This window comes from Enhydra lutris, unplaced genomic scaffold, assembly GCF_002288905.1.
Source record: "Enhydra lutris kenyoni isolate GAN:26980312 unplaced genomic scaffold, ASM228890v2 scaffoldscaffold47, whole genome shotgun sequence".
NCBI classification, from domain to species: Eukaryota; Metazoa; Chordata; class Mammalia; order Carnivora; family Mustelidae; genus Enhydra; species Enhydra lutris.
Genome location: NW_019154131.1, coordinates 2612484 through 2635847, shown reverse-complemented (window position 1 = coordinate 2635847; position 23364 = coordinate 2612484). Strand labels below are relative to the sequence as shown.

Genomic DNA, 23364 nt, shown 5'->3' with positions numbered 1-23364 from the left:
GACTCAAGCAGAACGAACAAGAGAACCAGCCAACAGCTAAGGAGGAAGGAAAGCTCTTTGCCTTATCAAACTAAGAACAATATATGTTTTCAAACAGGTCAAAATTCTTAAAATAAGTGTCTTGGAGTATGTGATATGAAAACTTTATCCTCACCACAAAGCAAAAACAAAGAAATACATAGCTGCTGCTCAAATGATTTCTCAGAACATGAGATTGTGGCCAATTTAGGATTAAGACTGGCTGGGCCTGTATGTATGGTTTATTTCTTTAAGAGGCTCTGATACTACATGAGGAAGAAAGGATGACATATATACTCTTGTATAATAATCTTCCCAGATAAAGTAATTTCTCAAGTTCTTAGAAAACTTTAACTTTCAAAACTCACTTTTGTCAAATTAAACCATTCAGCCAGGAAAATCCCAGGTTCTGAACCTCATAACATCTAAACCACAGCAATGTGTGAAAACTTTCATCTGAAATGAAAATTCAAAACTTTTTCTTCAAGCTAATCAAATGGCAGCAAATAATTTCATAACCAGTTTTTTCAACATTTTAGGAGATTTTGTCAGAGAAAAGTAAACGATACTGGCTAACAGAAACCTAGAATATTTGGGGGGAAATTCATCAAATGCCTGATTCAGGTAATTGTTCTTGGTTTAGGTTTAACACATGACCTCTACCAGGAGGAAACAACAAAAGGGATGCAATCAGGGCAGAAAATCTATTATGTTCTCTAATCCTGAACAATTTATGATATTTTTGAAGTCCCCAAGTTTTCTGTCTGAAATGTAAGCTATAAAAATAGGCTTGTACTTCTGGTTAAAAGGTAAATGAAACCATGCAGCTATACTACGTTAATTAAAAAAAAAAAATCTGTTGGAGTTTAAAAAAAAATAATACAATAAGGATAATATACATAAATAAATTTCTTATCCATGTACTGTTTACATTTGACTAAGCAGAAACAATAGGGTGGAATTAGGTCTCAGTCACAGGAGAGCTCCCTTGTTACCTCCCAGAAGGCTGAGATGAGGAGACTTCTCTTCCTGGCCTTGTTCTAGTAGAATGGTTTCTTTAATATTTAATTAGGCAAAGGTGTCATCTCATTTGTACAATTTGATAGCATAGCTAGAACTACTTGTGCCTAACTTTCTTCTGTTTTACATAATTTGAAAATTCTAGAGAGAGAAAAAGGCAAAGGAGTAGAGTAAGATGACCAATCATTTCAGGACCAACAGGTCTGCTGGGATGCAGGACTTTTAGTGCTAAAATCAAGGACAGTCCCTAGGAAGCTGGGATGGTTGTTCACTCTAGTTGGGGCAGAGCTGAGAGTAAACTCTGGCCCATCCCTTTACCAGCTGTGTGCTCTTCAACAAATTATTAAATTCATGTAACCTTTTTATCCTCATTTGTAAAATGGAGTAAAAAACATTTATCTTACAGGGCTACTGGGAGGGTCAAAAAAATGCATACACTTAGGATATTTAGCACTGTGTAATAGGAATTCTTTTGGTTACATCTATTTTTATAAACGTCTTTCCTTATTCAATAATGAGATGGAATAATTAGACACAAAACACAAAATAATCTTAAAAGGGCCCTTGGTTTAATGAGGAACTTTAAACTACTTGCACTTGAGAGACAACTTTAATATTAGCCTTAACTTTTTCATTGAGTCTATAAATATGCTTGTAGTTCTATGTTGATAGGCCATCATAAATTCAACTGACATTAACACACCAATTACTAATTAGCCTGAATTTCAGCATGTCCTCATTATGATACTTTTCATGTAGCTAATAGCTTTGCTACATGTATAAGATGCTTCACTTTTGCATTTATTGTTTAATTAAATACAATTATTTCCTTTTGAATAATGTAGTAATGCTTCTTTTCTAGGAGTCTCCAGTATGATCAGTCTTTCTTATGATTCTTGCCTAATTCTGGGCATTCTGACACACAGAAGCTCCAGCAACTTAACATTATGACAAAGGGGAAAATAGCTTTTACACACACATGCACACATGTGGGTGTGAGTACACATATACGCAACATGTGTATAAATGCCCTCCCCTCCCTACTCACCTCGGGCTTTTCTAGACCTTAAAAAATGTCCAAGTTTCCTAAACCTCTTTGAACCCCTTTAATTACACCATGCTGTAGTTCTTGGTACAATGTCTTATAATGTGCTCTCCCACTAAAGCCCCTGTCCCTTACCAGTCTTTGAACAATTTCCCTGCTGAAACTGGCAGTCTTACCATTCTCAAGCTGTTTTTAACTAAATAGGCCTGAACCTTCTTAGTTTTTTCTTCTTTTACCTCAATCTTCCTGTTTTTACTCTGTTTAGCTTGAGAACAGTGATCTCTGCCATGGTGTTACTGAAAGCACTATGATACATTGATTCTAATAAATGTATTCCTTTTTAAAGCCTAAAGGAATATAAACGTACATTTGCCATCTGTGTTGTTTTCCTTGTTAGAGTTTAACTCATTTTCATTTCTGATAGGGATAAAATATTTTCATTATTTGATTGTATATATACTCTTTAGTAATATGTAGAGTTCCCTAGTGAACAAATATCCAACTGATTGCTGTACTTATCATGAACTAAGCACTCGTTTACGCTTAGGTGGCCACAACTGTGTCAATACATAATTGATTTAGGTTTGAGGAGACACCCAATGGGGGTATGTCTTTCAGGCAAAAGCCACCCATTCAGGGGCTGCTGGCTGATGAAAAGCCATCATTGTCTTGGCTTACGGTGAGATGAAGCAGCCAATTAGTCTCTCTCCGAGTGATATACACACAAGAAAGCAGCCTACCATCTAGTTCCTTATCTTTGTGGCCTAACTATATTCTTTACAATTAAACCATCCATCAAATGCTATTAGTTTTCCAGAGTTGAACTTGATATTAAAACTCCAGTGTCTGGGTCATTAGACACCAAATCTTTGCCTCCTTTATAAAATATGAGGTGCTCCAAATTCATGTGGCTTATTGATCAGCAGCACAGTGGATATCCATCTGCCCTCTGGCTTCTCCTATTCATCTCAGCAAACATCTCACACGGGACAGTGCTCACCTGGTACATGTGGGCAACATTTGATCCCAGATATTTTGCCCCATAGAGTTTGCCATCAGGCCACTTGACTTGGACGACTTCTCCCTCAGCAGGAGGGCCCAGCTTCACACAGTCTCGGCTCTGTGGAAGAAATACAGACGGGCTTTTCAAGGCAAGTGTCTAAGTGACTGCATTTAGAACTTAGCAAATGATGAACTCCTGGCAATTAAAAGGAGTTATTGCCTCTGTGTTTTATGGATTATGATCTTGCATGGGTGTTCAGGGGAAGAGATATGAGCCAAAGGAGTACTTAAAGATTTAGCCTACATCATAAAGTTGCAAAGGAGCTACCATAAGCCAAGCAGGAAAAAAACAGCAGCATTTACATTTGCTACTTGACAAAGACTCTTTCAGAAGGTAACTAAAATATGCATGGAAACTCCTTTAGCTAAAGAAGAGACCAGCTCATGATTTACAACACCTGACATTTATACAGCATTTTTGCAGTTAACCGACTGCTTTAACATACAACTCATCTGATCCCGAATAATCACTCCAAGAAGTAGGCAGAGATTATTAATTATCCCCATTTTACTGACAAGGAAACTGAGCCTCCAGGGGGGTTGTCAGCATCTCTGGAGGAGTGGAGCTGAATAGGAGAATAAGAGTTGGGACACACAGGTGGAAATGGGGCCAGGGAGGAACAGAGTGAGGTCTAAGCCAGCAGGCTGTGACAAAACAGCAAGGGAAAAGGAAAGCAAGAAGCACCAGCAACCTGGCAGGTGAGGCTAGGAGGGGTGTGTGCACTTTGGCAGGCCTCTTTAGAAGATCCCTGCACCTCCCTGGAGGGGCCTGCTTCTGCCAGCCGCCCATTAAGTGACCACCCCTCTTCCTTCCACGGGCATCCATGGGTGGCACCCATAGCCAGTCTCTTCATCTCATGTCTTCTACTAACAGTGTCTCCTCCTAAGAGAGTAGTTTAGACCAAGCCCCTGTAGTCCATCCTGAAAGGTGCTTCGTTTTTTGGTGGGTAAGGGCAGTAACAGGTCTCATAAAATGTTTTCAAAGACACAGTTTGCAAACTCTTAAATTTGTACTGGGTATGACATAGTAAAATTTTAATACAAATGAATTAAGTACTTGATCTCTTTGGTAAATTTTTTGCACATTTAGCAATTTGTGTTCTGCTAATACCGGTATTTTACTGATGAGGCCAATCTGACTGATGGAAATGCACACTTGACCAATCAAGCTATAAATGCAGACTGGGTATGGCTCTACGGTTTAAATGAGAGGCAAACACAGTAAATATTTAGTTGTTTATGACTAGAAATCCACCATCTATTACTTTTCATTATTAGTAGAAATTCTGTATTATAAAGGAGTGGCCATTTTATTGTCATGTTTGTATTATACATGAGAGGCTCAGCTATGCATTTTGCTCACTGCAGACTCCCTTCCATTTAAAGCTATGGGCAAAGAAAAATTTGCACAGAGGCTCCATAGAATTGACAGTCTGGGGGCACCTGGGTGGCTCAGTGGGTTAAAGCCTCTGCCTTCGGCTCAGGTCACGATCCCAGGGTCCTGGGATCAAGCCCTGCATCGGGATCTCTGCTTAGCAGGGAGCCTGCTTCCCCCTCTCTCTCTGCCTGCCTCTCTGCCTACTTGTGATCTCTGTCTGCCAAATAAATAAATAAATAAATCTTTTTAAAAAAAAAAGAAAAAAAGAATTGACAGTCTGCATCTAATTTAGTTAAATAAAAGTAAGTTTCTCCTTGGCCTTCTGTGCTATTTGACCTCTGGACATGCAGAATCGAAAGGGTGGGCTGTAGAAATGTATTCCATATATGCCCCTGGGGTCATCATCTTACTTGGCATTTCCCTTCCGAAGATGTCCCTGGTACTAAGAATGCTGGAGCGTACAGCTTCTCTGTACATACTATCCAGTCTCCTAGGCTGGGAAACTACGTCAGCTCTCGGATAACTAAGCTGAAACCTGGAAACTTTGGGGATAGGAGTAGGAAGCAGGGAGGCAACACAAGAGTGTGTGTTTTCCCTCTTCTGAAGTTTTCTTCCACTTGGAGGCGCTCCACTGGGGTAATGTTCCTGGCTTCTATTTTTTTTTTTTTTTAAGATTTTATTTATTTATTTGACAGAGACCACAAGTAGGCAGAGAGGCAGGCAGAGAGAGAGAGAGAGTACGAAGCAGGCTCCCTGCTGAGCAGAGAGCCCTATGCGGGGCTCGATCCCAGGAGTCTGGGATCATGACCTGAGCCGAAGGCAGAGGCTTTAACCCACTGAGCCACCCAGGCGCCCCATGTTCCTGGCTTCTTTACCACTCTCATTCATCCACTCCTCCAAGAGAATAAGCAGTGACTGAATTCTGTTGCTGAGTTCTGAAGGAGATGGCATTTTCCAAACTATGTACCACAGGGCCCTGGGGCAACCCAGCAAACTTGCAGGGGCTCTGTGGGATATTTTCAGGGGGAACACAATGACACTCATCAGACACCAAGTTTACCACTCCTACTCTTAACCTGTTTAGACCTAAGTTACTTTATAGATGGAACTGTGTAAAAAAGATGTGCTGAGATACCCAGGGGCTGGGAGCCAGTAAAGTTTGGTAACTGGCTTTATTCCTCATGTTCTCTTTCTCTTTGGAGCCACCCTGTGGACAGAGAACTCAAGTTCTGCACTGCTCCTTCCCTGTAGAGGAGCTGGCGGTATCCTGTACCCTTGTCACTAGGAGGCCTGTCTAATCCTCAGGTCCAGTATTAGGAACCCTATTTGCCCACAGACATAAACTACACACTACAACATCTGCTTTGTTAGTAATGAAGAAGATCTTTTCAATCTCCAAATCCTGACTCCATTGTCTCTCTCTATTGCTTTTCCTTAGGCAAGATAATTCTATTTATTGGGCCCTTCAATTCCAGGAGAGGGAATTCAAGGCCTTGGGGGAACACAGAGGATGCACTCCCTAGGAGACTTAGGTCCTTACTTTTTTTTTTAATTACTATTTATTTATTTATTTATTGACAGAGAGAGATCACAAGCAGGCAGAGAGGCAGGCAGAGAGAAAGGAGGAAGCAGGCTCCCTGCTGAGCAGAGAGCCTGATACAGGACTCGATCCTAGGACCCCGAGATCATGACCCAAGCCGAAGGCAGCGGCTTAACCCACTGAGCCACCCAGGCACCCAGGTCCTTACTTTAAGACATCTAACCTTTGAGAGAGATTGTCTAACCTTTAAAATAATTCTCCAAAACAAATCCTGGACCTGAAATTTTAAGTACCATATCATCAAAGGTGTGGCAATGGCCTTGCAAATGTGGCCTAAGCAAAGTATGAAGATACTTGAGCAATTTATCATAAAAATATAGCTTTATTAATAAACTAAACACATGCAACTTTACCAAGTGAGAAACAATTCTTTTTTTTTTAAGGTGTTTGAAAATGAAATGTCTGAGATACAGTTTTATATCTGTCTCACTGTCAATTTACCCTTTACTCACGAGCCTTAATTTGGCATTGACAGTGCCTGACCTCAGAGCAGCTTACAGCTCAGTCTCTACCCAACTTTGCTCTGTATCAGTCACAAAAAAATCACTTCATACTCTTTCATGTCAAAATCTAGGAAGGACACTTCAGTTTGCTTTCTCAGTCTTACCTTCAGAACTTTTTTTTTTCTTTGGTCATAGTAAAGAAGAAAAAAGAAAAATAACCAACTACATAACAACACAAAATTGTTCTGTGACTCTCCTTTTCTCATCCTCCATCAGGAGACATCCCTCTTAGCCTTGAGGGCTACCTTCTCATTCTCTGCCAGGTCACTTAGCTGGAAGTAGTTTTATTCTGATTTGCATAAAACTTCATTTAGTATTATTCACTCTTTATACCCCAGCTACTTTCCAAATGGATTTAAGGCAGCTCATAGTAAAACATAAAAAAATGTATTTCTGTAAAATCTAGTTTCTTCCATAGATGATCAACTCACTAGCTGTCTCAAAATTTTGAGTTTGCCAGAAACTTTCTATGACTACATGGAGTAAAAAGCATTCAAACAGGAATGGAAGTAGAAGCATGTGGGCTGATGAAAAGAAGCTGAAAGGTTTGCTACTGAGGTCTTCCTGGTCCCTCCAAAGCAGGAGTCTCCCAAATTCTCACAATCATTAATCCAGTATATATTTACTGACCATCTGTGTGAGACACTGGAGGAGTGAACAATGTCTAGCTCCCCAAGCTAGAGACAGAGGGCATCTTGTCCACACCTGGAGGCCTGTCACACTGAACCCCATATCTGTATGGTGTGAGTGCCTCAGGGTCCTTTAAGGGAGATCCATGTGGAGTATGAGCTTTGGTTGCCATGATCACTGAGATAAATCACTAAGATTTACTGACTGAATAATCGGAGTAAGATTTCATATTTCTTTAAAAAAAGTTTCTCTTAAAAATAAGAAGTCTGAAAAATAAAATCACGAGGGGATTTAGTTTGTGAAAAGCCCCAGTGAATGGTCTGCCCCCTCTCTTAAAGGCCTTCAGCTGGCTCACATCTCCCTGGGCGGTGCACAAGGAGCATAGCTCCTTAAAGTGTGGTCCAAACCACTGAGGCACACATTCAAAAAGAAGATTCCAGCCTCCCTCCCCGCATAGCTCTATGTGACCCATGTGATTTTTTTTAAAGCATTCTGGTATTTGAGGTCTATTAAAGGATGTAAAGGATGTAAAATGCTAAAGAAGTCTTTCCTAATGCAGTTCTTAGTGTGTTGCTGGAGCAAGTAAACACCTTTGCTGGAAAATTATATGCATTAAAACCTTGATTAATGCATTTTTCCCAGTTGCTGTCTAGACCCTCAGAAGCAGTTTGGCTTCACCTGACATAAAAGCTGTTTACTGTTTGCCATACTGCCTCCAGGGATGTGTGAACTTCCTTAAAGCCTGCCAGAGCCCTGTCCACAGGGACACTGCTGTCTGGAGCTGCCGCTAAGCCTGTAGCTAGAGTCCTAAATAGATAATGTGAAAATTAAAGACAGAAATCATACTCACAGTCAAGGGCAGGCTTCTGCCTGTGATTAAACGGCTCTGATGAAAGGACTGGGATGGGTCATCAACCCAGGCGAGAGCACAGTGTCATATCACACTGCTGCCAAAGTCAGGGCTGACTCCCATGCTTGCTCTACCAACTACAGAGAAAAGCGTGACCACCAGGCTGATTATTGGAATTCTGAAGTCACCGCATTCTTGGGACTCTTACTGGGGCCTCTGCAAGGACCTCTATAACTGGCTGTGCTTGAATGCTGCCCGTTTTGCCATGTTCCCCCTGACTGAGTCCCACCTCTACTCCTAACAAGTGTAAACCACAGAGCAGGCAACCCTGTCTGTCAGTCCAGCTGTAGCACAGGAAGATGTGGTACTTGAACTCCCAGTGGTTAATGAGCATATAGTTTGGAACTTCTGACAGTCCCCCTTGGGGAAAGTGCTTAAGTGACGGGGAGCAAACTGATACCAGCAGCTGCTGGCACTTTGAGGGATAATCACCTGCTCATTAATGGACTCTGGCAGGGATCGACAAGACTGACTGATAGCCATGTACTAATTGAACTAGCTATCTATCATTTGTTTGGCTGCCCAGCATCTGAACCCTTATCTCCCCTTCGGATTCTCAGTGGGAGGCAGAACTGGCCGGCCATTACAGACACTGGAAAATGCCAGATACTCCCTTACCCAGCTTCCCTGGCAGCAGACATGGATGGGGCTGGCCAATCGGCTGCACCTGCTCAGAATGTAAACCCTATGATCAAAGACGCAGAGAAGCAACAGAGAGGAGAACACTCTCAGAGTGCAGCAGTGGCAGCCGTAACAGCAGCACCCGTGCACCAAAGGCAGAGCGCAGGGCCAGGCTGACCACACAAGGGGAAGCAGTTGTGTCCTTCCTGGACTGGGTCTGTGGCCTGGTCCTGCCCATGTTCCAACTGAGCAGCCTCCCTTGTTTTTGTCATTTCTCTGACCTTGTTCTTTGGCATACCGGGAGACTGTGGATTTCCTAATAACTTTCCACTAAGTTTCTTTAGTGCTTCAATCAGTTACAGTCACTTTTTGTTGCTTACAGCTGACAACCCTAAATGGTAAGTAACTGCTGTTTATGATGGCAGATCCCTCTCCTCACAAAGCAGAGATTATTACACCTTTCATTTAATGGTGGAATATAAAACTGGAGGGCTTCCCAGAGCACCCAGTCCTCATTCAAAGTGTTTACGAGGAAAGCCATCTTTCAAAAAGAGAAAGAATATATTCATAGACTACCTTCCTAATCACAAGTCTTGGCTCTAGGTCATTTGTGAGTGTCCCCAAGTTTTCATTAAACACCACAATCTGAAGATGTACTCTCTTTAGGGATATCCACAAGAATACATCCCAAGCCAAAAAGGTGAGTCACCAAGTATCTTGATCAATGGTAGTCTCTCAAGGGGACTCTTTTGAAGGAATGAACCATATTTGGAAGGGTTAAATCCTGGACTATTTGTTAAATAGAAGTCATATTTAATATTACCCTTCATGTGAAGATAACAAAGATAGAAAACATTTTAATATTATTTTTCTTAATAATTCTTTGTTCTGAGCATCTACTATAAATTCAGTAGGGGAAATTACAGAATTTTAAAAGATAGAAAAAAAAAACCCCATATTTTCATCACCTAGAAGTAAATGCTGTTACCACTCTGTCAGAATGGCTAAAATCAAAAACACAAGAGTAACAACCAGTGTTGGCAAGGATGTGGAGAAAAAAGAACTCTCACATACTGTTGGTGCAAACTGGTAGAGCCATGGTGGCTTTGGAGATTCCTCCAAGGTTAAAAATAGAACTGTTCCCATATGATCCAGTAATTCCCTTACTGGGGATTTATCCAAAGAATATGTAAACACTAATTCAAAAGGATGTATGTACCCTGATGTTTACAGCACCATTCTTTATACTAGCCAAATTATGGAAGCAGCCTGAGTGTCCATTGACTACTGATGAATGGATAAAGAAGTAGAATATACCTACAATGGAATATTATTCAGCTATATAAAAGAACTAAATCTTGCCATTTGCAAAAACATGGATGGAGCCAGAGAGTATAATGCTAAGCAAAACCAAAACAAAACAATAGAGAACGACATAACCATATGATCTCATTCATATGTGGAATTTAAGAAATAAACAATAAACAAAGGAAAAAAGATAAACCAAAAACATACTCTTAACTATAAAAAACAAACTGATGGTGACTAGAGGGGAGGCGGGTGGGGGATGGGTGAAATAAGTGAAGGGGATTAAGAATATACTTATCATGATAAGCACTTAGTAATGTGTAGAATTCAATCACACTATATTGTACACCTGAAACTAACTTAACACTGTATATTAACTATACTGGAATGAAAAAAATGATTAAAAAGTAAATACTGTTACCATTTGGTTTTATCTCTATGCTTCTATATGTTTTTAAAAAAGACCTTCCTATGCATAACATAATTTTTTTCACAGCTACAAACTTTATTTTCTTTCACATGGAGCACAACTGAGCTCTCCAAAGAAGCAGACAAGGCTGCCTTTTGTGAAGAGCTCAGTATTGCAGCTCATGCCCTGCTCCTTCACTCCTTCCACAGCATTTGGAGGGAAGAGTTCTTCCTTTTTATTGTGGTAAAATACACATAACATAAATTTTACTATTTTAATCATTGTTAAATACACATTTTGGTGGCTTTATGTACATTCAAAATGTAGTACAACCCATCACCACCCTCCTCTCCAGAAATGTTTCATCATCCCAAACTAAAAGTCTATATCCATTAAACACAAACTCCCCATTCCCCTCTACCCCCAGCCCCTGGCAACCTCCACTCTACTTCCTGTCTCTATGAACTTGACTATTTCTAAGTACCTCATTATAAATGAAATCATATAATATTTGTCCATTCGTGTACATTTATGATTTTGTACCTTGCCATTTATCGCCTATAATTATGAATATCTTCTTAGTTATTAATTATCTTTTTAAAACTCCATTTTACTGTGTGAATACATGCAACATTATGGCTATTTCACAACTAATTAAATCACTCTCCCACTGTAAGATATATAGGTCATTCCAATTTTCTCCTATCACCTATAATGCCATTATATACTTTTCTCCATGAATCTTTGTCCAAATTACTGACTATATTCTTCGAGTTTTAGAACAGAAATAGGTTGATAAAAAGGTACATAAACTATTTATAAAGTTAATTTCATTAAGCTTTGAAAAATTCAACATCAGACTCATTTCTCTAGTGCAATAAATCTTAACCACCACAGAAAATTCTGATTCAGTCAATCTAAGGTATGGTCCTAGCTAAATGCATTACTGAACAATATGATGCTTGGCCATGTTGATAATTGCTGCTTGAGATTATCTCCAGAATACACTATACCTCTACGTATAAAGAAAAAACTAATTCCAAGCTGCTTCCTTTGCGTGTAGCTTTTCTACAGTGAGAGATATCTAACATACCTGAAAGAAAATCTGAAATACCCCTGCACTGAGGTATCTTATCTGTGCTCTGTCCCAGTTATAAAACACTGTCACTGTAGCCTGGGGGATAATGGGTTCAAGCCAACCTGCCTCCACAATGACACTCCTCATTCTGGGAAAACTCCAATTCTGATGTCGAGCTTTCCTTTTTAGTAGTTTTTTCTTTTGTAAGGGAAGCACAAACAAACACCCCTTCTCCACCCCCAAGATGCTCTGGTTGTCTCTGTTCAGCTGGGGCAATGCCTCATTATTCCCTCAAACAGCTAGATTCTTTCCCAGCAGTCACCCTTTGCCAATGCCCTGACACTTAACCACACCTGTCTTCTAAAACATAGTGTCTTCTCCACAGAGAGAGAAAAAAACAACACTGACACATATTTGGTGAATTCCTGAGGGCCAAGTTTAGCACACACTTACCCTTTTGCCAAAAGCCAAGAGCGGATACCATGCCCAGTAATACTGAGGTGCCAGAGACAGAGATTGTTTTATGTTTCTAAATGTTACCACAGCATTAAGCCTCAGATAATATATTTCTAAAAGAAGTGACACTATTAGAAATAGATGAGATTCTGGCAAGCAAAGGCTTTAAAAGGCACAGAAAATACCAAGTTAGGCATTTTGTTTTGAAAATTATCTTTCTAGTTCTTTTAAGTGATACGGCATAAGAAAAGTCATTAACTAGAACCAGAGGTGACAGTGAGGGGCTGACCTAACAGAAATGGCATATGAGAGAGGGACACAGAGGCAGTTAATGGCAGGGCTCTGAAATGCTAACAAGGATTCTTGGTAGTGGAGAGGATTAATGAAATTGAAAGACTCATTTATGTACCATTCACTTACCATACTTACTCATTCACTTACCCACCTTTGAGAGAGTCCCACCCCCCCCCTTCCCAGCCTTTTCTCCCTCCCTCTGGTATATATTCTTCTCTGTGCCTGGTTCTGAGCTCCACCCTGGGAATACAGAGACAAAAAGAGTCCTTCTGAAGTCTTTTCTCTCAAGGAATTCAAGTCCAGTTGGGCACTCAAATATTCCCATGAATATCTACAATATGAGGTACCATATATAATAATAGGTAGGTGGCTGGAATGCAGGGACTCTGTCCACGACTCACCCTTCTGTGGCATCAACTGTATCAAGGACTTTCTCCTAGTGGTTAACCAAAATCCCCCACGTCTTTCCCTCATAGTTAAGTCACCCTCCACATAAACTCAATTAATCAAAGAGCCCTGATTCAGGACTCTCCTGCACTCACTTGGCTAGGTAAATGTGAAAACTTTGTAAGCTGTGGTGAGAGCAGCTATGTAATCCTTAAAGACATATGTCAGACAGAGCAGCAAGCTGGTAGCTCCAGCAGCGCTTTTGGGGATCACTGTTGGAGGCTTTGGCACTAGCAGCTTGATTTTATTGGGGCACCCACAGTTGGTGAAGCAATCCCAGTGAATATGCTGAGCGGGGTTGCCAAGTCAGGAGGACGAAGCTGTAGCCCTGACCCCTTTCTCTACTTCTAGAGATTGTTCTGAAAGGACGTCACCAACGATTGCAGGGCCAATGCCCTGTCACACCAGGAACCCAAACAGGAAATCTTTCATGTTCATCTTCTAATGAGTATGGATGGAGCCACAGAGTATGATGCTAAGCAAAAAAACAAAACTAAACTAAATAAACAAAAACAGAGAAAGACATTACCATATGATTTCATTCGTATATGGAATTGAAGAAATAAAACAAATAAACAAAGGAAAAAAGATAAACCAAGAAACAGACTCTTAACTATAGAGAACAAACAGGTGGTGACCAGAGGGGAAGTGGGTGGGGGATGGGTGAAATAAGATGTGTGAAATAAGCCCAGAAACACAAAGTTCTTGGAAAAGGGAATCTGCATGTTTCAAGCTTTATAGTACTTCTTCTTAGATCTTCAATAAAGTTTTGGAGGATATATCATTTGAACGTATTACTGGGAATCTTATGCTTAGGGACTTCTAACCAATGGGTTAACTGAAAATTACTAGCCACTGCCACCACCAGTAACAATCAGAAACACAGTCACATCACTACTTGAGTGTTTATTATGTGCTGGACACTATACTAACTGCTTTATACATTGTATTTCAACAATTTTGGGGCACCTGGGTGGCTCAGCGGGTTAAGCCTCTGCCTTCAGCTCAGGTCATGATCTCAGGGTCCTGGGATCGAGTCCCGCATTGGGCTCTCAGCTCAGTGGGGAGCCTGCTTCCCTCACCCCCTGCCCCTGCCTGTCTCTCTGCCTACTTGTGATCTCTCTCTCTGTCAAATAAATAAACAAAATCTTTAAAAAAGTTTTTTTCAACAACAGTCCTGGTATTTAGTATTACCTCCATGTTAGGGTTAAGGTAACTGGTGTCAACTCCCTTGCCCAGGCTTGCATAGCTGTCTCTACACATCAAGTTCTTGCCACCATGGAGGGACAGCCAACACCATTCTGGACTGGCTGCATCTTCATCCTGTTTTTCCTGCAGACACTAAGGCATAAGCACACCAGGACTGGAACTCTTCATACTTAAATAAGGAGAAAACATTGCCATCTATAGGGCAGATCTTTTCTCCCTTTTTATAGTTGTGGCAAAGGCTAAGAAACATGAAGGGAACAAAATATTTTATTATGTCAATAAAAATTTATGCCGCAAAACAGAGACAGTTTTGAGGTGAATTTCTCGGTCATGGTTTCTAAAAATAAATATCAGTTCTCGGGGCACCTGGGTGGCTCAGGGGGTTAACCCTCTGCCTTCAGCTCAGGTCATGATCTCAGGGTCCTGGGATCAAGCCCTGCATGGGGCTCTTTGCTCAGCAGGGAGCCTGCTTCCCCTTCACTCTCTGCCTGCTGCTCTGCCTACTTATGATCTCTCTGTCAAATAAATAAAATCTTCTAAAAAAATAAAAATAAATATCAGTTCCAAAAGCTGGAAAAAGAGGAGGAAAGGAAAGATAGGGGTAAGCATTATGGGACAGGAAGACTTTCCTGTGCTCACATTGCCATAATAGGGGCTTTGCAGTCAGAAGAGCAGTGCCTGGCCAGCGCTGGCCTCTGTGGATTCGCATTCTGCTCCACAGTGTACGTTCTACTTCTCAAAGCAACTGACGCAGCACAGAGCACAGCTTCCAAGGTCTGGGGTCACATGCCTGGAGTCAAAGAAGTGACTGGACCCACGCTACTCTTGATGCACTGGTTTCCCCATCAATCAAATGCATATAATAACATGACCTTAAAGGATTGTTGGGAGAATTAGAGCTAAAATATATTTAAAAGGAGAGGAGAGGGGAAGAGAAAAGCACAGCACAAGTGACTGGCAGCTGGTGAGTTTCAAGTGAACGATGACTGGATTTAATTCATATCAACGAGGAACATCTGGAGGATGATAGCAAGATGACAGAAAACCTTGGGAGCAGATGAACCTTAAGATTTAAAATTCTGAGGAGAGGACGCACTAAGAAGCCAAGAACCTACTACAAAAGATGATCAGACAAGGTTATCCTAACTAAGGATCCAAGGGTCAGTAAGCAGATGTCATCTCCCATCTAGGTAAGAAGCACAATTATGTGCCCCAGGTAACCAGGCCAGTAAATGGACAAGTGGGGCAGTCATTCACTCAACACCTAATTTTCAAGCATTTCTTATATTCTAAGAAAAACGGATGTGGCTTTCTATTTCATGCAGCTTGTTAGTGGAAGATACAGACATTGAAATAAAAAATAAAAAAGGTAAGTGTGAGAACTCCTCTGTCATAGAATTACAGTGCAAAGTACTTTAACAGAATGATTATTAGCACACTATGTGGTTATCATATTCCAGAGAGCTTCAAGATGCCTCAAGAGATAAGAGAACTAAAATGAAAATTTGACACAAGAATCTGAAAGGATCCAGATAGAGAAAACCAGAGAAAATGAGTCACAAAATAAAGAGTTTCTTAGAATGGTTCAGATCTTTTTAAAAAATAATTTTATTATAAAAATAAAACATGCTGGAGGACATGGGGAGTTAGGAGAAGGCAGTTGGGGGAAATTGGAAGGGGAGGTGAACAATGAGAGACTATGAACTCTGAAAAACAATCTGAAGGGTTTGAAGAGGTGGGGGGGTGGGAGGTTGGGGGAACCAGGTGGTAGGTATTAGAGAGGGCACAGACTGCATGGAGCACTGGGTGTGGTACAAAAACAATGAATACTGTTATGCTGAAAATAAATAAAAATAAATGATTTAAAAAAATAAAAATAAAAAAAATAAAACATGCTCATATGGAAACTATAAGAAGGTGATAAAACTGAAAATCACAATCACCTATGATTACATTCTCTAGAGATAATCAGTAACATTTCAATGCATTTCCTCTGAGGATTTTTCCTTTTGTACATTTATACTTTTATAAATAATTGGGATCATACTATATACACCAATTTTTCCATTTATTATATTGTACCATTAAATATCCTTTGAAAACATGATCTTTTTTTATTATGTTAGTCACCATATAGTACATCATTAGTTTTTGATGCAGTGTTCCATGAAAACATGATTTTTAATAGCTGTATAAGTAATTCACTTAATCTTCCTCCTAGCTGCATTGGTAAGTGTTCAATGGCTAGATGAAAAGAACAAGGAGTTGTCATGCTTGCATGGTCAGATTGGCTTTAAGGCACAGTGTTCTCACATCTAAGAGTAGGACACTGTCCAAAAAAATTTCATATTCAGGGGTGTCCTGAAGGAAGAGCACTCTGAAAACCACTTTCTCATTAGATCATTCATTCCTTCCCACAGCAAATAGGTGAGGCAGGAGGAAAATTTGGTTTGGATTTGAGAAGACTCAGGAGGAGCCTGTGTCTCCACAAACGTGAAGAGCTGTCAGTAGGGGCTTATTCAGTTTTGTTCTAGAGGTCAAGAACAAGACTGGTTCTTTGGGTGGTTCAGAGCCAACATTTAGGCTCCATGCAAAGAAGCCAATGCCTCCTAATAATTACAGCAACAGATTGGTAGTGAGCTCCCTGTCACTTGTAGTGACAAGTGACTCAACAATGGACTTGAGGACTGAATGACTCAATCCTCAACAATGGACTTGAGGATCACTCACCACAGCTATGATACAGGAGACCTCTGCAGTGGGTGGGAATTTGAGGGAGTCACAGAGTAAAGTCAGGGGAGGGAATGGGTGGCTTAAAGGCTGTGGCGGGAGGGGACTTACCGCTTAGCCTATCTTACATATGTAGAGGCCCTGAACTGTGCCAATGGTTACCAGAGCTTTTAGACAAGAGACTCCTGGCTAAGATTCTCTCATTGAGCATCCTGTTCAAGCCTCACTGAAGTTACAGTGGATTAGGGTTAAGGTTCCTAAATTTCTCAAACTCTTCTCATGTGCCAGTCCTCCTTTATCAAAGTACTGGGAGTGGAGTATGCAAAGAATAGGAATAAGAATCAGGCACAGATGGACAGTTATTTCCTCTCTTGAACTGACCTCAGTCACTAGGTGGCTGTGCTCCTTCAGCTCCTTACAACATCGGCTTCTTCCATGGTCACAGAGACCGAGCATCTTTCTGGATCAATACCCCAAGGAAACCTATTCATAAAGCACAACCGCGTTCTCTGAGGGGCACACAAGGAGCTCTGTTTTAACCTAACCAGCTGTGTAACTTGCTGGGGGATGAAGCAAAAAGCCTAGAAATGATGAGACAGACAGGTGTGTGGAGAGCCTATTGCTGTGGAAATGGCTTTTACAAAGCTTCTGTGGTAAAATGTACAACTGCAGAAAGACATCATGGTGTGTAAAAATATGTCAAGGATTAATTACTCCTGGGCTGAGACCTAAGAATAGCTTGGTCGTCTAGTCACCAAATGATGTCGCAGTTTATAAATGTCATGCCATGTTGCAGTGTGTGGCTGTGTACCCAGATCAACAGCCACCTTCCAGCTCTCAGCTTCTGCCAAGCAGGCCCAGCATGTGCTCCTTCACAATGACCCCTTACGTGGTCATCAAGGCCTGGAATCCGGAATGGGGACTGTGTGCGCCAAAGAATGGACATAGATGCCAGGGTCACATTCTGATACTTACAGTCAGAAATGAGTCAGGATAACCCATTTGTTTTTTCCCCTGCCAGAGTCAGAAGAGGTGTAAGAGATCCCCCTAGGACAATGTCCCCATTTTAAAGAGAAAGACGGAACAGTGAAACGACTTGCATAGAGTCACAACTCACCAAGAGATGGCTATCATTAAATTTAATTTTGCCTTTTACAGCCTAGCAGTGCAAGATTTTGAGCAAATGAGCAACATCTGGAGAGAGGATCCACATACAGGTTTAAACAGGAGAAATAGGAAGGGGTGAAGGCAAATGAAAGGATTTGTGAGAACAGGATTTGTAAAAAAAAAATGTCAGCCTATATTATATTAAGTTCAGAAGCAGACAAGTCCTCAAGCATATGTATGTAGCAATGAAGTAATTCAGAATTTCCTCAAAGTTGCAAATGTGCCGGAGCACAGCAATAAAATGTGAGCAACCCCGATCTACATGTAAGCCACTTCTTCTATCTGTTAATTTCACATGTCCTTCCTTTCAGATTTAATGCAAATGCATAAACTTAAACAATCATGTTCATAACAGACTGTCTTATGAAGAACAGGACGTGTGTAATTACTACCAACCTATTTCTGCAGAGACTAGTTTGCCACAAATGGCAGACAGATAAGTAAGATGGCTGAGGAGAGGATAATGAATCAATATATTTACTCAACACTATTACCCTTAAAGGGAAGTCAGAAATTTCAGAAACTCCCCAAATCATTCTTGTGTTGTCAAAAAGACTGTCAAATCAAAATAATCGTAATGTGAAATTAGGGAGAATTTTGCTGTTTTTATGCTCCCAGACAAGAATGAAAATGATATGTAGATAACACACTATTGTCGGATTTATCCAAACAAGAGCTTTTAATCCAAAGACTTAAAAATACATTAGAGAAGAGCAGTGAATTTAGCTTGATGGATCACACTCAAGCCTGGAATGCTTGGTTCAGCATTCCATCAAGGATTCTGTTGTGCCCTCTTTCTGAGAGTTAACAAACTTTTGAAATGGGAACCTCTTTGTTCTTTTCATGTTGGTTATTAATCTTTATTTGAAGTCTGATTCTTGAAACATCTGACTTGCTTAATGAACACTGAGTCATCAGTCAATTAATATCTCAATTATGATAGGTCTTTTTTCAATCTCCCCCCCAAAAACACATGAAGTTTTGTTAGCATCCTCGTTACTTTCCTTGAAACATGTAGCCACAGTTTTGAATTGATGTAGATCTGTAAGTACTGGCAACTGTAAACCAAGAATATGCCAAAGGGAGGAGGACTACAGGGTATACGGACATCTTAAAGAGGGGGTCAGTGGATATGATGCCACCACCAGAACAGCTAAGCCCAGCTTTTATAGGTTAAACTAAGAGGGGAATAGGTGTGGGTAAAACCCCAGAAATGATACGGTGGAAAAAGTATATATGGAAGTAGAGGAAGAGAAAAGGGGATGGCTTTCTAGGAAATGGTTTTAACATCCCATCACTAATAACGAATTAGCAATAATGTTAATAGTACATGGGATGCCAACTCCTGGCTTTAGGAAGTCAAATTGTGCCTAGTGCACTCAAACAAAAATCTGCATGGACATACGCACTTATAAACCTTGTATCTTCATTTTTTAAATCCTAGGAGGATATACAAAGCAGCAAGTGGGGCTGTACCCAGAGGTGGGGTACTGCAAGGACTTGTACTTTCCTTTTCATAGCCTTCTGTATTTCTTGAATGTTAGTCAGTCATGGGTACATAATACAAAACACTGTGCATATGTGATTGTTAAATATTATCTGCTAATTCTTACTACTGCCAACCAAACACATTTTTTTCTATTAACGTAAATCACTGATCCTTTCCCTTTAAAGCAAGGTAAATGAATTTCCAAAATGAGGGATGTTCAAGATTCTGGAAGGCCACACCGTCCATCTCCTTCGTAAATGAGAGCTCTTCTCAGGGCACACAGCAGATGCATCACCCTTACCCTGGTTCATAATGTGGAAGCTCTGGGGAAAAGAGGCACAGGCACTGAAGGCAAAAGGAACTGAAAGTTCCAGAGTGGGAAGGAATCACCCAGGCTACATGCACAGAAAACAAGGGTTGGGGAAGCAAAATCAGGTAAATGAGTGCTGAAGACAGCTATGGATTAAAAGAAGTTAGGATGCACTGTACGGTGAGGCCAAAGTCTATATATGCACAGTTATGCTCAATTTAAATGTTTGTGTGTCAAGATGGAAGTTCCATAAAGGGTAAGTATGGCTCATCAATTTTGGTGTTGTCGTGTTGAAGAATTACTTGGCAAACATTCACTGTTTTATCAAACGGGTGAGAGAGAGGTAATTGTGTGTTTGTGTGTATGTGTGTGTTACAGAATGTTCTTTCAGAGATGAAAATGGAAGTGCCAGACCATGACATTTCTGAAATATGTCTGTTCTCACATTGTGGCATGGGGACTTTTCACTCAGCATCCCTTCAATTCTGAAGCAAACAAAAACCAAACAACAACAACAACAACAAAAATCAAACCTAAGCTTTGCAAACCAGGGGTCTTGGGATGACACTAAATGCAGTAACTGTTCGACATGGGAAAAGCAAGGAAGAAGGAAGGAAACTCCAATATGGCCAGGTTTGAACTCATAATCTTGGCCCTAAAACCTGGGCTTTTTCTAACATTCCTTCATTGATGGATGTGACCTTCCATTTGGCTAAGCAAGCCAGAACCCTGGGGATCACCTATGACTTTTTTCTTCCTCAGTCCCAGTATCAGGTCACCTTTGAGTCCTTTTCCAGTTCTTCCACTGCTCCTTAGTCCACGCTGCAACATTTCTCCCCTGATCCACTGAAATGCTCTCCAAACTGGCTTCCCAGCATCTACTATGTCCCACTCTCCAATTCATCTTCTCTACTCAAGCCAAAGAAAATACTTTGGCTTGAGTAGAAGAAAAAATAGAAATACAACAAAGAAATACAACAAATTTCTTCATGTTGAATTCTGCTTAAAAGCATCAATGGCTTCTCCCCATTCTTAGAATAAAGACCCAACCCTATAACATACTTTTCAAAACCTAACCTAGTCTGGTGCTTTCCTCCTTCTCTGGGCTCATACTTTACCTCTTTCAGCAACTTGAGCAGACCATCCTCCTTCCTGCGACAGCTTTTGTGCATGCTTTGTTTGGATACTCTACCTCTGTCCTTTGTCTACTTATTGATTGCTCATCTATATGAGGCATTTTTGGTTACATGTTCTTATAGGATTATATTCCTATCAACTCATGGCTCATTTCAATTTCAACTACATTTTTATTAGTGTGACTGTTGTATGTTACTCTTTCCCTGTACATGGTAAATTTGATAAGAGCAAAAACCGTTTCAGTTTTATTTCTTACCATCATCATGTTTTCTGGGCCCAGCACAATGGCTGGAATGTAATAGGAGCTGACTATAAATACATTTTTTTTTAAAAGATTTTATTTATTTATTTGACAGACAGAGATCACAAGTAGGCAGAGAGGCAGGCAGAGAGCGAGGAGAAGCAGGCTCCCTGCTGAGCAGAGAGCCCGATGCGGGGCTCGACCCCAGGACCCCGGGATCATGACCTGAGCCGAAGGCAGAGGCTTTAACCCACTGAGCCACCCAGGCGCCCCTGTAAGAGAATTTTTTTTTTTTGAAGACTTTATTTATTTATTTGACAGGCAGAGATCACAAGTAGGCAGAGAGGCAGGCAGAGAGAGAGGAGGAAGCAGGCCCCCCGCTGAGCAGAGAGCCTATGCGGGGGCTCAATCCCTGGACTCTGGGATCATGACTTGAGCCAAAGGCAGAGGCTTTAACCCACTGAGCCACCCAGGCGCCCCTATAAATACATTTTTATGGTAAGGCTACCACTTACTGAAGAGTAAGATACCCCTTCACTAGGGAATCCATAATGCACCTATGCAGTTATCCAGATGTGGCTAATCAAAGGCCTGGCCCTGCAGCAGTTTCTCCTCTACAAGAAGGGCCTCCTGGGGAAGCATCAGTCTTCCACATCCAAATAAGCCCCTCATGCCTAGACAAGAAAAGGGACTTTAGCACCAACACAACTGTTTCCCCATCCTCATTAGACTTCCCCTGGAGGGAACCCGCCTGTAGACATTGGTTAGATATTTACTTTTTCAACTTTAGACAGACAAAGACAAAAACAAAGCATAACGTGAAACAAAATTCCATAGAAACATAACTAATGACATGGGATAGAGTTTCAGTACAAATTTTAAAAATGGGGTGGATTACTAATATTGAAATAAATTTTAAAATTAAATGGAATGTTAAATTTCATATACAAATAAGAATTCCTTGCCCAGGAAGGGAATAAAGTACCTAGTAAGAAGAAGCCAAGTTATAAAGCCCACTATTAGTAGCCTTGTATAAGTCTTGTTGCATGATGAGATAATCTCCACAGGATAGGTCTTATCTCATTTCAGAATCTCACTGTCAATGGTGCTCATGTTTACTTTCTTTCAACTGCTCTCTTACAGTCCTTCTTTCAACAGGGCTGCAGATACTGGCTGAGGAGAATGCAACCATCACAGCCTGACCTGTTTACTTGTTTTGTGCTAGTCACTACCTATGGCATAAATCAAGTAAACTGTTTTAGAAGATTAAATCTTTTACTCCCCACCAAAAAGAGGGTATCACAAACAAAGGAATCATTCAGTCAGATTATTCTTTTTTTTTTTTTTTGGTCAGATCATTTTAAATTAAAGGCTAAAAAGGGTAAAGGGTAAATATAAGCATGTTTTAAAAACAGTAGTCTATAAATATATCATTATAACTATCTTACTGGAAATATGCATAATTACAACCCTCTTCCCCTTTAACTGAGTTGTTAGCCATCAATCTGCAGAAGGCATCTTTTTCAGGCACCAATCACATCAGCATTAAGTACTGTTGGAAAACCCTGCTTGCACCTGAAAAACTATGTACAAAATATTATTCAGTGCATTATGCTATTATAAGATTTAGAAGGAGCGAAATATTCTTTATGTTTAATGGTACTGGATAAAACATCTGAACCACAGAAGACTTGCAAACATAATATCCTCTATCTTATAGAAGCCAAAAAATCAGATGGCGCACGGCAGCTGATCTGCAGAAACACATGCAACCAACAAATATTACAGCAGGTTACAGCTTCCAAGTTCTCCACTCACTTCTCAGTGGAGAACATTCTCTAACTGAGGTTCGAGACTGAGGGAAACTAAAGGAAAAACACACTCTATTCTCTCTCCTTACCTCATTCTTGCTCTCCTTTTACCCACAGACTCTAACCTCAAAATATCATTTGGTTAGTAAAATAGAAGGCAAGATTTATTACTCGTTCTCTCTCACTCATGAAACTTGGCTAACCTCTTTCAACTAAGGTATGAAAAGGAAATAATAAAATGAGGCAGTGTCAGTTCACCAATAAATAGATAGTAATGACTTCTAGATAAATATTGACTTATTATCAAACATAATCTACGTTTATTACCAAAATAATTTAAACCCCATGGTCAAATAGGAACATAAACTCTGGTAATATATGAGCTCAATATCTTCTGGGATGTGACCCCAATTTATGTGCTAGGTCCCAGTGTGTTAGCACCTGGGGTTGGCTAAAGGTGAAAGATAATGTAAAGGGGCTTATAAATAGGA

At 40.5% G+C, this 23364-nt stretch overlaps 1 protein-coding gene across 2 annotated transcripts in view; it reads right to left on the bottom strand.

The window, feature by feature from the left end:
- The window catches only part of LOC111156570 (lysine demethylase 4C), a 467853-nt gene that overhangs the window by 6000 nt on the left and 438489 nt on the right, over nucleotides 1-23364 (bottom strand). For both annotated transcript variants that reach the window (XM_022517552.1, XM_022517553.1), the window contains one exon: nucleotides 3084-3203. In XM_022517552.1, coding sequence (XP_022373260.1) covers nucleotides 3084-3203 — 120 coding nt within the window. The remainder of the gene's footprint in view (nucleotides 1-3083; nucleotides 3204-23364) is intronic.